A 14,880-nucleotide genomic window follows, 5' to 3' on the forward strand; every position below is an offset into this window, starting at 1 on the left:
CTAATTTTATGGAATTGAAGTTGAAGTTAGTTCTACACTGCCTGTATGATCAGTGATCACTAGATGATCTGGTTTGGTTTTTCGTGATTTCTGCTGTTTAACCACACAACCTTAACGGTAGAATAATAGTTTATATATGCTAGAGAATTTAATATTCATCTTTATTCAGTCGTTTAACCTGTTACTTTTTATTCATGCATACTTTCAAAGCTTATGTTGATTATGTGATGTGAAAGGGGAAAAAAAGTGGCATACAAGGTTGGCATTTCTAACATTCTAGAAATCAATATTAATATATTATTATTGCTGATGTTAATTTATATGTAGAAATCATTATATATATATGGATTATGTAAGAGGATTGTGTCTACAAGGTTGTTTAGTTAGGACTTTTATTAATAACACGAGTGCTTTTTTTTATTAGATAGGTCTCTCTTTATAACTTTAATTATTACCTTTTTGACAGATTTATAATTTAATTACTTTTCGAGCAAAAGCTGTGTTTGCGATTGTAGGAAATTGAATGACATTATAGCCGTCGAGGACCATTTAAAGTTGATAAAGATAATGGTAGAGTTTCAGCTCTAAATATTTAGTTTGTATTTTTTTCCTTAAGTTAGATGGAAGAAATTTTATAGATTTGAATATGATTAATAACAATCTCTTCTTATAGATAGTAAGATTTGTGGATCAAGAGACATTAGTTAATTTAAAATTTTGCTTTAAATATTGTAGGACCAGGTTTCGTTTAATTTAAAGTAATTTTGATCAATTATTGTTCCTATTTTTGTTCAACAAATAACTTAAGTGACAATCTAGCTAATTAACAATTTAATGATCTATCTATATTTTGAAGATTTGAAGATTAGGTAACATAAATCAATAAATTTGTCCCGTACAAAAATAAAATAAAATAAATAATATTTATTTCTATGTTTCATCTGAAGCAGTTGTACTTTCCTTTTTCTAGTTATCCTTTCATATGAAAATTTGTCCAATCTTTATACAATAAAGAAATAACTAAACTCCCTGTAACCTTGTAATGATCAATTATTTTTGTTATAACTTTTGTAAAATGGGCACTTTAACTTGTAAGGCTACTAAAACTATTTGGTTATCCCTTTTATCGTTTATATATTCTTTTGTGTAGAACAGGTATTCGCTTATATGTAACTGAATGAAGAATAAATAAGTGTGTTTTATGTTTATGATCTTAATGAATTTTCAATATCCACTTGCTCCTCTTGGGTATTTTTCTTTGGTTTGTGTAACTAGGATTAGGATATAAAGATATTTGATAAGGTTCTTGGTTGCTTTGTTTATTTTATGCTTATGGGTTATGGCACATGGATGTCTAACTTTTGTATAGGTCTTTGGAAGCTCATTTAAGGTTGTGGGGTCTTCCATCTATTTCTAGAAAGAAGATGCAAAGGCTACAAAGGTTGTTATTTTTATGAGGAATTGGCTGTGTTGTTGGTTTTGTGAAATATGGTTTAGTAGATTATACAGAGCTACATGGTGCAAAGGCTAGCTAGAGTATAATATGATATTTTGTGTCTTTGGTTTGAATGAGTCTTCATTATTTGTATTTAATTTGCAGTGTCGACGTCAATTGGACAGCTATGAGTGTGAGTATTATGTAATGAAACACATGCATACCATTATTTGTACAAACATTACTGAATCATGGAATAAGGTATTAAAATACTAACTAAATACTTATCCAACTATTCATCACAATATTGTTTTAACTCTATTATTTTATTTGTAGATCTTTAATGATTCATCTCCCATGGATGCTGCTGCAGACATTGAAGACATTAGAGGAACTCGGCTTCTTTTATTTTAAGTGTTAGTAGAAACTGTTACAATTAAATAGTGTATGTATATTAACGTAATATTTATATTTAATATATAGCTTCATGTATAAATGATGTATTAAATATTAGACTATTTAATATTTGAAATAAATTATATTTTGTTAGTTTCATTAAATTTGTTTATTTAGAGCTCTATTGATTATAAATTGATTGGATGAGATCATAATATATTATTATAATTTCATTGGATGTCAAATTTAATAATATTTTTTTTTTAAAAAGAAAAACATATATTATAACGTACATTGCTTAGTATGTTGGGGTACGTTGATCACATATTATAACGTACAATAATATATACGTAATAATATATAACATATTATAACGTACAAAAACTTCTACGTTATAATACCTTTCACCCTATTATAACATACAAATGGAAATTTGTCATAGTAGTCTGTGCATATTATAACGTACTTCAGAAACTACGTTATAATATGTGGAACATATTATAACGTAAATTTCTGCTACGTTATAAAATGCGTAGAGTTATTATATATATCGCCCAGAACTATATCCCTAGTAACTTCGTTATAAAAGATCATTTTTGTACGTTATAAAAAGTCATTTTTCCACTAGTGTTAATTTACAAGTAAATATATTTGTATGTCCAGTAATAAGCTTTAATCATTTCCAGAATTCACTAGCAATATGCATGCGTCATATTTACTTGTAAATGCGAATTTTTCAAGTTCTTAATCTGGACATTGCTGGCTATAACTTTTTTATCCTTGGTTCTTCACATCATCTTCACTTGCAAATTGGGAATTCGAATATCTTTATTTGAACAATTGATAAGGCTGCTTCCAAGAGTTTTCACTCTCCATTAATTTCAGCGATGAAATTAGTACTCATGTAAAATGCCCTGCAGTGGTTAAGTTAATCTCTGTAAGAGAATGGAAAAGAAAAGTTTGCAAGCACTCACTTCCCACTTTTATAGTGAATTGGAGGCTAGAGAGCATCAGAGAGCCAAAAGGATATAACTATTAATCAGTATGCAATTGTCGGCTAATCCAGATTCAAGTAAGGATTTCTCCATTTTAGAAAATCACTTCCCTTTACCCTAAGAGATATGATGGATATGCATTCGACGAAAGTATTTCTTGTGCATATGAATATATCAGATACAATTGCTATTGATGTTAAAGGTTTTCGTTTTGTGCAGTTTTTGCTTTTGAGCTTTAATTCTTCCTTTCTTGTTTAAAGGGAAATAAATGGGAGATATTAACATTTGGAGTGTCTTGTGTTCTTTTATTGAGGTTAATCAGGTTATATTAACATGTTACAGTCTGTTAATTCCATATTTTAGTGCCTTTTTTGAGTTCTGTTAATATCAGGCTAAGTTGAGGTGTTATAATTCAAAGACCAAAATGATGGTTTTCTCTTTCAGTTGTATGGAGATGTCTGTTGTGTGACAGCATATCAAGTCTACTTGATTCTTTCAGTTGTATGGAGATGTCTGTTGTAAGAGTCATTTTGCTGGTGAACTGATGCTAATGTTGAGATTTCTATACTTGCAGACTTGGCACAGCTTGTTGATGCAACTTCATTGTTGCTTCGGGAGCATTCTGCTTGTCAATAGAGTCAGACAGTGAAATCGATGATGTTGATAGTGCACATGATGAAGTGATGATAGTAGTTCAGTTCAGTTTAAAATTAATATAGTTAGTAGTTCAGTTCAGTTTAAAATTAGTATAGTTAGTAGTTCAGTTCAGTTTAAAATTAGTATAGTTACTAGTTCAGTTCAGTTTATATTGTAGTTTAGTACAATTTAGTATAGTACAGTTCAGTACAGTTTGATAAAATAAAAAACAGTTCAGTTCAGTTTGTTTGAACTGTTTTACAGTTCAGTTTAAACAAATTAGTTTTTAGTTTAGTACAGTTTTTAGTAGTGCAGTTTAGTTCCATTTGCCCAGCCCTAACAATCATCATCGATTTCCTAGGAACACTTCCAAAACACACACTAGGTATCTAACACCATCATACATTCAGGAGACATCACAACATCATAGAAAAATATTATGACTTACTATAAAACACCACAACACCATATAAAAATATTAGGACTTTCTATACAATATCAAAACATATAAAAATACTAGGACTTCTTATAAACTACCATAACAACATATAAAATACTACAACTTCATATACAACATCATCCTTAATGCAAAATAGTTTAGTCTTACACCCACTAACTCAATCAACAGGCAATATACGATGTACCCTTAACGACACCTGCACCTTATGGCATAGGCCTAAAAACAATGCATGACTAAAAAAAATATGTAGTATTAATGGCTGCACCATACGTATATAAAAGTCAAGACAAATGACAAATTAATTTGAACAAATAAATAAACAAGTGAAGTGCATGGAAAGAAATAAATGTTTATTAATTTGTTTCTATGTTGTTTTATCTTATCTCTTTTACACTATTTTTAGTATAATAATAGGCTGGTTTTAAAGACAACTATAGTCTATATCTATTTTTGAAAACCATTAAAGCTACGATTGTCTTTAGCCTATTGGTTAGTTTTGAACTACTAAAAACTATTTTTTTTATAAAACATAGTCCATTTAGTCTAAAGGTCTTCTTTTTCATTATGACTTGATATGTTACAGTTAATTATTAAAAAATGTCTTTTTTAACAACTCTTTTTTAACAATTTTTTGACAACACTGAGGTGGTGGCTTATGATGGGTTGGTTTCAAATATTTTTCTGAAAACAAATTCAAACAGACCAATAAAGCAATGACATGTAGCCCATTGTCAAAAAATTGTTAAAATTTGTTGTTAAAATATCAGGATCCTAATTATTAACCGTAATTTAACATAAAAAATAACTATAGTTGTTACTCTTGATTGTATTAGGTGTACCTAATCTTTTATATATTCTTTGAAAAGATGACACCTAAGAGGGTAGATGATTTGGTATTTCTCCATAGTAATTTGTGTCTTCTTTATTAATCTCCTCTTCACACAAAGAATAAACTAAATTGTGAAATATTAAAGATGTCTTTTCATTTGATGACAATGAAATTCTTGAAATTGTTAACTTATCTCTTGATGAACCAAAATTAAAAGTTATACTTTTTAATGAAGATGAACAATATGAGAAATCAAATATTATGATTTATACAAGTTTTTCTTCTGTTAGACTTTTTGTGACGGGGAGGGGACGAGGGCGGGGTCGTTGTGTGTGGAGAATAGAGTATAGAACGCAGTTGAAATACATTTTGTGTCCTCCAGAAATTTTGAAAGACAAAAGTTTGAGCAAGTTCATTTGACCTTTACACATAATCATGTAAACCATTAAACAATACCAGCATAGCATGTGACGCACACCCATCCAGCTTCTGCTTCATCTTGAAGAATGGATAGAGACTTATAATTCAATCTATTAATATTATAGACAACTTTCTGGCACCAGTGTTCCACTGCCCGTCCCCTCAATGTTCTTACACGATGAGGTTGCAGCCATGTTCTTGTAGGTTAGGTTTATGTCCTGAAATTTGATCCCTCGACATGGATTACTTGGGCTGCAATCGAAAGTTACTGCTTCTGGTGTTGCTGAAGTTCCATTTATGTTCAAATATGTAATTTGACTGATCTTAATTCCTGAAGTCTTTAAAATATAACATATTTGTTATCCAAACAGAAAATTAATTTCCCATAGAAAGATCGAAAATATATAATGATGATGGTTTGGATTAATTATTTTTTATTACCTGACCAGGACAACCTTGATTGTTGGGGCAGTAATTCTGATCTATGATGATGGGATTCTCAACTTTGTCCATTACGATATTTTGGAAGACAACATTCCTGACGAACCCATTGCTCGGCCTGGCCCATGTCTTTATCCTCACCCCATTGTCCGATCCAGAGAAAATAGCATTCGTTAGAGTCACATTTTCTACTCCTTTTTCGTCCACCGTTTTCCCCAAACTTCCAATGCTGGTTCAAACATGTACACTTAGATTACTATGTATAACTCTATTAATTTATTTTTTATGTAAAACTTGATATTTTTCTGAAATATAATGAAAATTTGTCAGAAAAAACATGCATTGAATTATTTTTAAATATTGCAATTATATTACAAATTTCAACTTCCTCTTATGTTCATGAACAAATTGTATAATTTATATATACAAATTACAATACAAGTTTTTACATTATTATAATTAGGATAAATATATTACAAAATAAAAAATACAATGAAACCATAAAAATAATGATCTAAAGTTGAATCTGCTGAGTAGTTGGTACCTTACGCCATGGCCAGGGCCACATTTTATGTTGGAGATGAAGAGGTTGTAGGAGGCATCACCAATGGATATGCAGTCATCGCCAGTTTGTAAGGTACATCCATTAATGGTAACCCCAGTTGAGCCTTCAACGTGAATGCCGTCAGTGTTAGGGCTCTGCTCAGGCGCAATAAGCCTTACATTTTTCACGACAACATTGTTGCATGTGTTGATTACAAGGTGGCTTACTTGGCTGTTCACCGAAGTTAACCCACTAACCACCAAGTTATTCACCCAGTTGAATGTTATTGACTGCAATTATTTTATACAACTCTTCATAAAGAAACTGATAGAAGGTATAGAAAAAAAAACATGGAAAATGAAGCATGAACGTACTCTTGCTCCAGGAGGGCAACTTTTTCCAGATCTCCTACAATTCCAGAAAGCAGCACCTTTACCATCTAATTTTCCACCAGAAACAACTAGATTCTCCACATGATTGAATAAAATCCAGAATCCAGAATTTCCTAGTGCGTTGTAATCTTCAGGAGCCACAAGAGTCCCATTAATGAGGAATGTCACCTTCCTCTTGCATGGACCTCGGAAGTTAGTGTTTCTCAGCAAGTATCTCCCTTTAGGCACGTAAATAGTGGCAGGGTTGGGATTAGCACATGCTGATTGCCAAGCTTTTATGAATGGTTCTGTCGAGTCACTTTTTCCATCACCTTTTGCCCCAAACTTCACCACATTGTATGTAGGAGTTGGAGCTGCATTGGAAAACCCTAACAAAACACTGCACAAAATACATGAAATGGCCAACATTGTAGTTTCAAGAATACTAATCATTTTCTAATAATCTCTAGGTATATGTTCCCTAATGTAGAAAATGCTCTCTAAGAATCTCAGTCGCAGTTTCGGGTTTGTGTTTCTTGATACTTGAAATGAACTGAGATGTAGTTATATAGAAAGGTATGTTGAAGGACAACTTATTTTAAGATAAAAAAAATTGTAAATGCATTCATTTATGGACAAATTAAATTAAAAATCTACAAGTGTTTAGGAGACTTCTTTAAATCGTTGTATTTATAAATTAATTTAACTTATCACAAGTTTAATTTAGCATTTGCTTCCATATAACACAACTCGTTTATATACATTGAACGCATAATCTTAGCAACAAAGTTAAAAGATGTTGAGCTTCACGTGTTTTCTTTCATGAATAAATTGTTGATAAATCCTCTTCGTAAGATAAGATTTTGGATGAGTATGCATATGATAAGCCAATGCATGATACAGATAATTAAAATTATTACATTGTGTAGTATAATCAAAGGCATAGATAGCGCATACAAGGAGTTGAATCCTGGAGATTGATAAGCACTTGGAAATATATTATTCACTAAATTACAGACACAGGAATTTTTCGATTTATACTAAATTACGTGAACCTCTTATTATTTTTAAACATTATAGTATTCTTTATTTATTACATATGTGTCCCCTTAAGTTTTAAATCCGTTACATATGTTAAATTGTAAATACATTACATATGTATTTCCATATGAAAAGTTATAGTGATGGTGAAATGCTGAAAAGAAAAGTAAGTGAAAATGTAATCTGAAAATGCCTCAGGAAACTGGAGTGTAATTTACTCATATTATTTGTTACTTCATACATAGTCCATAGTTTAATTTGAAGAAGAAGCCATGTTTTGTAGCTTTGAGTATGAATAACGATGAAGAGAGAGAGATCGGCGGTTGCTCATAGGCCGTACACGCTGCAGCCGTATTGCTTGCACTTAACTGGAAATGCGCAGTCCAATTGCGTACGGCCCAAAATTTGAATGTTTGCTCTTACGCCGATTTCTTGTTTCGTTGAAAATAAACAGCTTATTTTCTTCGATAATTTAATCCTTACTCTATACTAATGTACATTACACACACAATATACATGACTTGACTTTATGTAATTTACTATTTTTTTTATTTTTAGTCTCTGGATTTCTTTTTCTTTATAACTCTTATAAGCGTTTAACTTCTTTTACTTCTAACATTATTTGAGAAACATTAAATTACAGCATAATAGTAAAAAAAATATATTGTAATTATATATATACACCCTTTTAGTCCATTAGACTCATCGACAAACTAATCAACACACCTTTGGACTCACCATTCTACATATTGATGGGTCAATTATCTTGATTGACTAATAGGTTGACTATCCAAATCGATTGATTACACTGACTAGTTGTAGAATAATAATTAGATTAAAACTTAACCAATTATTACCACTAATTATCTAGCTAATTTTGATTAAGGTATGGTTGAGTCATTATTAGACTAACAAAAAGGTAAAAACCCATAACAACTATTGTAAATAAAGGTCTAATGTATGATCGTTTAAACACATGCATCATAACATTTAATACTCTTTTACTCAAATATCTGACTTGAGTGTCAAAGTACATTATGCAAATACCATTCAAACAATTTTGGACGAACGAGAGACCTTGAAGACCAAAGAAACAAAGGATAGGAAGGACAGAGGACAAGCTATTTGGGAATTAGGAGTATCCGACATGTCTTGTAGAAACATATACTATAACATCATATTAGGAGAGTTTCTATCTTCAATGAAAGCTATTTAATTTACAGAAAACCAATAATTAGAAATGTAAGTTTTATTACTTGTATATAGACATGACATCACGGTGGACGGGTTTTATTCCATATATTTGTTATCATCTTTATAAATCATTTTTGTTTTTTCTCCTAAGCTCTATGGAGACTAGAAATCGAATTTCAAATCATGTACTCATTCTCACACTAGCCTTAGATGATGAGTTAAGAAGGTAGATTGGAATCTTGGTTCGTGGAGAATGAAGACAAAATCCAAATGAAAACTTTGAAGGATGAGAGCTTTGAAAACTTGCAGAAGTTGTTTAAGCACCAACATTTAAAGACATTTTTAGAGCTTTTTGAAAACATTTATCACTACAAGAAAAAACATTATCTATAGATAAAATCCGTACGTAAGGTCCAAAATTCGTATGTAATGCAGTATTACCTAAGGATTACATACGAACAAAAATTCGTATGTAAAACCACTAAAGTAATGCAAGAATTCACAAAATTTAAGTTACCAATGGCATTGATGGATGGGATGTATTCATTTTGAACCAAAACCAAACCACAAAGAAGAACTTGTTCTTCCCACGTGGGGCCTCCTTTTCCTTATGTTATGGTGTTAAAGCTGGAGAAAGATCTAACAAAGTGCCAAGTAATCAGATAATTCAACATTGAATCTCCAAGAAATTCTAGTCTCTCCAAAGCAAGGAGTACATCATTTACAAATAAAGATAATGGAACAAAGTAAAAAGAATATGAATTAAAAATTATTGATCATGAAGAATGCGTTTCATTACTATTTATCAGATCCTACCAAAAGATAGGCTAGTAAATATAGGGTTGGAGAAATTTCATTCATATATAATGAATTTGTGCTAATGCAAGGTTCCAATGATGAATAGTAAGCATAAGTAAATACATGATAACATCTAGGAACTTTAGGCAACATGTAAGAACCATGGGCTAGAGCTTCCACTAAAAAGTATTGTCATGGAATGAGTAATTCAATTCTGATTCTAAATGGTTGACATTAATTAGTTTCTCTGGTTGAATGTCAAAGTCCCTCTCATAGGATACTTTATTAAAATTCACTTTAATATTAACCCAATCCATGAACAATAATGCAACTTTTTTCATAATAATTATCAGTAACCACTATGCATTAGGATCCAACCTTTAAAATCAAAACAATAGATAAAGTTAATTATAAAATTCATTTGGGCACATTGCCTTAGGATACTAAGTTGGCAAGTCATCAAAAGGCTTTCCATGTCCACCTGCAAACAAATTTCGTGCCAAATCACCAAACTAAGCAAAACACATCAAGCTTCAGCCTACTAATCATACGTACAATCTCCTCCAAATTCCAAACATCTTTATCAAAATCAAAGAGATAATTACAATGATGTCTAATCCAAATAGTTATCCAATCATATATCAAAATAAATAAAATGAAGACTTATAAAACATACATCAAATGAAAGCTAAAATGTATGGAACATGTTTCATTTTATCACACATTGTTAAAGTCTTGTCATGCAAAAACAACTTTATATATTTTCATATCATTTGAAATTTAGTCCCTAGTTTCATAGGCTAAAACACCTAGGCCTATATGGGACTAAAACTTAACAGTGTTTCCATGTAAGAGCTAAAACTTAAAATTAGGATAAGGATAAGGGAATAACCTTTACTTTTATGAATATTCCATATATCGTCTATGTTATTAGTCATCGAATAGTTGGTATTTGACTATGATTTTCCTTGAAATGAGTAGGAAAAAATGGTATGAACATTAAAGAAAAATCCTTGCACCTTCTCTAAAAGCCAAAGAGGAAAAACAATAAGAGCACAATTGTGGACATAAAGAATTGACACAATGATAAACATTTACACGAAAGTAGACACAATTGGTAGGAATTTGGAAGTGGACGATGGAGACTTGATCAAAAACTTGTAAGAAGTTCCACCCCTATTTCATGATATGCTAGGGGACTTGGTCTTGCAAGACTATTGTTGTCGTGTTTTCAAGTTCTACTTTCTTGTTGTTTCGTTGAGAAATTAGAATTTTTGGGTCATCTATGACAGTTTTCTTACAACCTGTTGAGACTTATTTCCTTGGAAAACTGACTTGCTTGCAAAATTTCTCCAACAGTTACTCCTAAATGAGTGACTCTTACTATGAAATGAAATTGAAATTGAATTGTAAGCTTACCTGAGTGACTCTTTCTTACACCTAAGACTTGTCCTGAGATAACCTCTTATGTTATAAGGGCTATAGTCACCCTGGACACCACCTTAGTTCCACCAATCACATTGTATTGAAGTTCTTGCACTGAGCGACACACTAATCCACCTTCAGGTTTGAGTACAAAATAAACCCTAAGGTTTGAGTACAAAAGAATTATTGAGACTTGTCATTGGCAAAGATAAATAGAGCATAAACCTGTGATTTGAGTGCAAAATAAACCATTTAGGTTTTAGATATAGGATCTAGATTTCATACCTTTTCAATTTGGGAGTCTATCCTACCCTTCGAAAGTTTCATTGAAGGTGAGAAGACGCGATAGTGGTCGTGGAATGAGAGTTCAATGACACAATGACAAGAGTTTCGTGGTCATAGGATGAGAATTTCATAAACAAACCCAGATCATACTCACAATGATAGTGAGAGGGAGTGATGACGAGACGATGATAGGAAGTGACGGTGGCAAGGACTGACGACAAAAATGAATTGATGACGAGAATTGACTCAGAACAAGATGGACTAAGGTTGCAAAAATGTGAGGGAGGCACAACGAAAATGTGAGGGACGCAGAACAGAAGGGAGAAAACAAAAATAAAAGTTTTACTTTTATTTTTTAATTATTTTTAATAATTAGTTATAAAACTCTGTATGTAATATCAGTAGGTAATGTTGTTTTTATTACATACGGATTTTAAATACTTACGTATGAAAAATATCCTTAGGCAAAATTCCTGCCCAAGCACGTCAATATTACATATGGATTTTACATACAAAAATATCGGTAGGTAATATCCGTATGTAATATTCGTATGTAAAATTCGTATGTAACTTGCTTTTCAAGATCTGTATGTAAAATATGTATGTAATATTTGTTACCTACGGATCAAAATTCATATGTAAATTTTGGGAGGTAATTCTTATTTTCTTGTAGTCTATCCAGATTGGAGGAAAGTGTTCTTCACCAACCTGTAGTTCAATGGTGAAGTTATGAAATCATGCATCAAAGGGGTAGAGATGGAGATCATAAGGAAGTATGGAAGGTCATGGTTGGTTTGAAGAAAGAGGTATCCAAGTAAGGAAATGAGAGACTCAAGTTATTGAAGAGTTCAACAAAGTCCAATATTACTCTCATTGCCTATGCAAGCCTAGTGGAAAAATAAAAAATTTCCATGTTGGAGGTCTTAAAGTGGAAGAAAGGTTGTTGGTCCGTAGTCACATGGACGATGGTTCCTTGTGGAAGCTACCACTCAAGCCTAAATAGGGGAGATTTGGTGCTTATGTACTGCATCCAAAAACAAGATTCAAGTGGATTGGACTTTCATATTGTGTGATCACATGAAGAAGGTAAAAAGTTTAATAGATTTTCGTTTTCCCTATGTTGTACTCATCTCAAAATTCATAGTTTACTTTGAGGTTGATTTGGAAGATGAGTTGCAAGATACTACTAGCACACATAACCACATCTCTTATCTTAATCTACACAAGATGGGCTTTACAAAAGTGAACAATTGTTGGACAACAGAGGGAGATGGTGCACCAATTGAAACTCATGATAGTAAGGTTAATCTAAGTGGTACTACCCAAGATAATGTTGAACCAAGTTATGCAAAGCCTATGGTCATAGATTTGATTCCCTACAACTCACTTGAAGATATAGGTCCTACTTATTCACCCATTGAAAGAGTTGTTCTAACTCAACTTCATGAGCTCAATGTAGCACAAGATGAGCACCAAAACTTCTATAATGCGCACTTCCTTAGCACCAATTATTTTTTATATTGTACTTCGTTTCAACAACCGAAGCATATCCAAACAAGGTAAAAAAAATGATGACTTTTAGCTTTGATTATGAACTGAAGCCTAAACTACCAAATTAGGCTTCCGTTCCTCCAAAACTGAAGTATAAAACCATAATGGAAAATAATAAAAAAATGGGGAATTAGACTTCGTGTGCTTCAACGACGAAGGATGTTTGATAGTGGTGAATGCTTCGTATTCGAAAGTGTAGCAATGGTTCACCTTCAAAATGCAAGAATGGTTCTCATTCAATAAATAATCAAAGTGGATTAACAAACAAAATAGAGAAAAAAAGTTCAAGATTGAAATGGAGTGGTACCTTGTTTATAGAGGTTTCACATTCAAATAGTGAGTGGCGTGGAAACTCCAAAGTGCTTTGCGTTGTAGGGAAAGGTGGGACCTTTTGCTTTCAAACAAATGGCGATGAATGAAACAAAAATAGGGGGATGAAGGTGATGAAAGAGTTGGATAACCTTCGCTTTCGAAAAAAAGAGATTTAAAATGAAGGAAAGGGTGTGAAGATAAGCTTTACTTTCTTTTGTAAAGAACGAAAATAAAGGAGAAGATAGGTTTCGTAGAGGCACATTCAAAATCAGGAAAATTAACATTGTTGAAATTTTAACCCTAGTACGAGAATAAGCTTTGATTACATTAATAATAGAAGCATATTATGGAATAGGCTTTAGTTATTAGTATAATTGAAGCCTACTTACTCCCTTTGATGGAATATGATCCTCCAAGCTATATGACTCAAGTAAGGTGGAGACTTCCAAATGGGTTAGTGTTTTGGAAGCTTGATAGTGGTGGAAATATGGTGCACAAATTGTGGTTTTGATGTGATGAGATGGTGGTTCCTCTTCCAAGCTATATGACTCAAGCAATGGGAGAGGCTATGGTGGTGTTTAGGGATGGCAGAAAAATTCGTACCCGCGGATAAAATCTGCTACAGGTATTTAGTACCCACGGGTAAGAGATACCCGCTTGTTAACGGGTTGGGTTCGGGTATCACACTATTCATACCCGTTTGAGAAATGAAATTACAATTTTACCCTGCTAAGTTTTCTTACTTTCACTCTATGTTCGTATTCTCTCTACCTCTACCGTCAAGTTCTTCAAACCCTAACTTGCCCTCTGAAATCTTGAATGCTCACCTTTCTTTTCTCTGAAAGCTGAAATCCAAAAACAAAATTAACCCTTTTCCCATTACGGTTCAGACGAAAGAAAAATCGAACAAACCTTGCATATGATGAGATTGCCTTCATTATCAGACTCTTGCAAAATCCTACAAATTGTTTCCTCGAGTTTGCCTGTAAGGAATAGTTGATTTTGCATTCTTATACATTGTTTCTTTCTCTGTTTTATTTTATCTTAGCTTGTTGATGTTGGTTTGGACTTTATTAAATTATTTTATGTGTTTATGTTGTCTTTGTTTAGTGTTTATAGTTTTTGTTTATGTTTTCAAGAAATTGGATTTCTTCTGGTACTAAGTTGGTGGATAAGCGAATTTCTTTCTTTTTTCTGTTGTAACCCGTTGGAATTTATCCTCAAGCTTTGGTTTCTAACTCGTTTTTGGTTAGCGTTGTGTGATTCATGTAGTTTGAATTGATTCCATCTATTGGGATTAATCTTTGTTTTTGTTATTTCATCATAAAATAGTATGAAATGAACAAACTTAGCTTGTTACTGCTGGTTATATTCTCAGTGTTGTTTCTTGTCTTTTATGTAATTCTTTAGTGCTTTTGTTATGCAAAAATCATTGATAAATGAATGTTCCAGCTGAAGTAGCAAAGAGGAACTAGTTCCAACTGAAGTAGCTACGACAACTCTTTATTTGGTATGTTGGTCAAGACATAGTGAGTATTAGTGCATTGTTTTGTCACCGCATGTTGTGTCTGCGGATTGCAAATAAAAATGAACCATCAAATTGCAAAGAAAAATGAACCATCAAATTATAAGTTAGAACTTGATTTTTACTTAGAGGAACCGACACTATCGGATTCAGATGAAGAATTTGACATTTTAATTTGGTGGAAGACTAATGGATTAAAATATGCAATTTTACAAATGATTG

General features: G+C 32.1%; 1 protein-coding gene across 1 annotated transcript; it reads right to left on the reverse strand.

Moving 5' to 3' along the window:
- Positions 1-4,978: 4,978 nt before the first annotated feature.
- LOC108327464 (polygalacturonase) lies at positions 4,979-7,047 on the reverse strand. Its single transcript, XM_017561160.2, has 4 exons — positions 6,531-7,047; positions 6,157-6,446; positions 5,613-5,841; positions 4,979-5,509 (listed from the first exon to the last, which is right to left on the reverse strand). The coding sequence occupies exons 1-4, from the start codon at positions 6,978-6,980 to the stop codon at positions 5,291-5,293; spliced, it is 1,188 nt and encodes a 395-aa protein (XP_017416649.2). The 5' UTR covers positions 6,981-7,047; the 3' UTR covers positions 4,979-5,290.
- Positions 7,048-14,880: the final 7,833 nt, after the last annotated feature.

The sequence above is a fragment of the Vigna angularis genome, chromosome 2 (assembly GCF_016808095.1).
Source record: "Vigna angularis cultivar LongXiaoDou No.4 chromosome 2, ASM1680809v1, whole genome shotgun sequence".
In the NCBI taxonomy this organism is placed as follows: domain Eukaryota; kingdom Viridiplantae; phylum Streptophyta; class Magnoliopsida; order Fabales; family Fabaceae; genus Vigna; species Vigna angularis.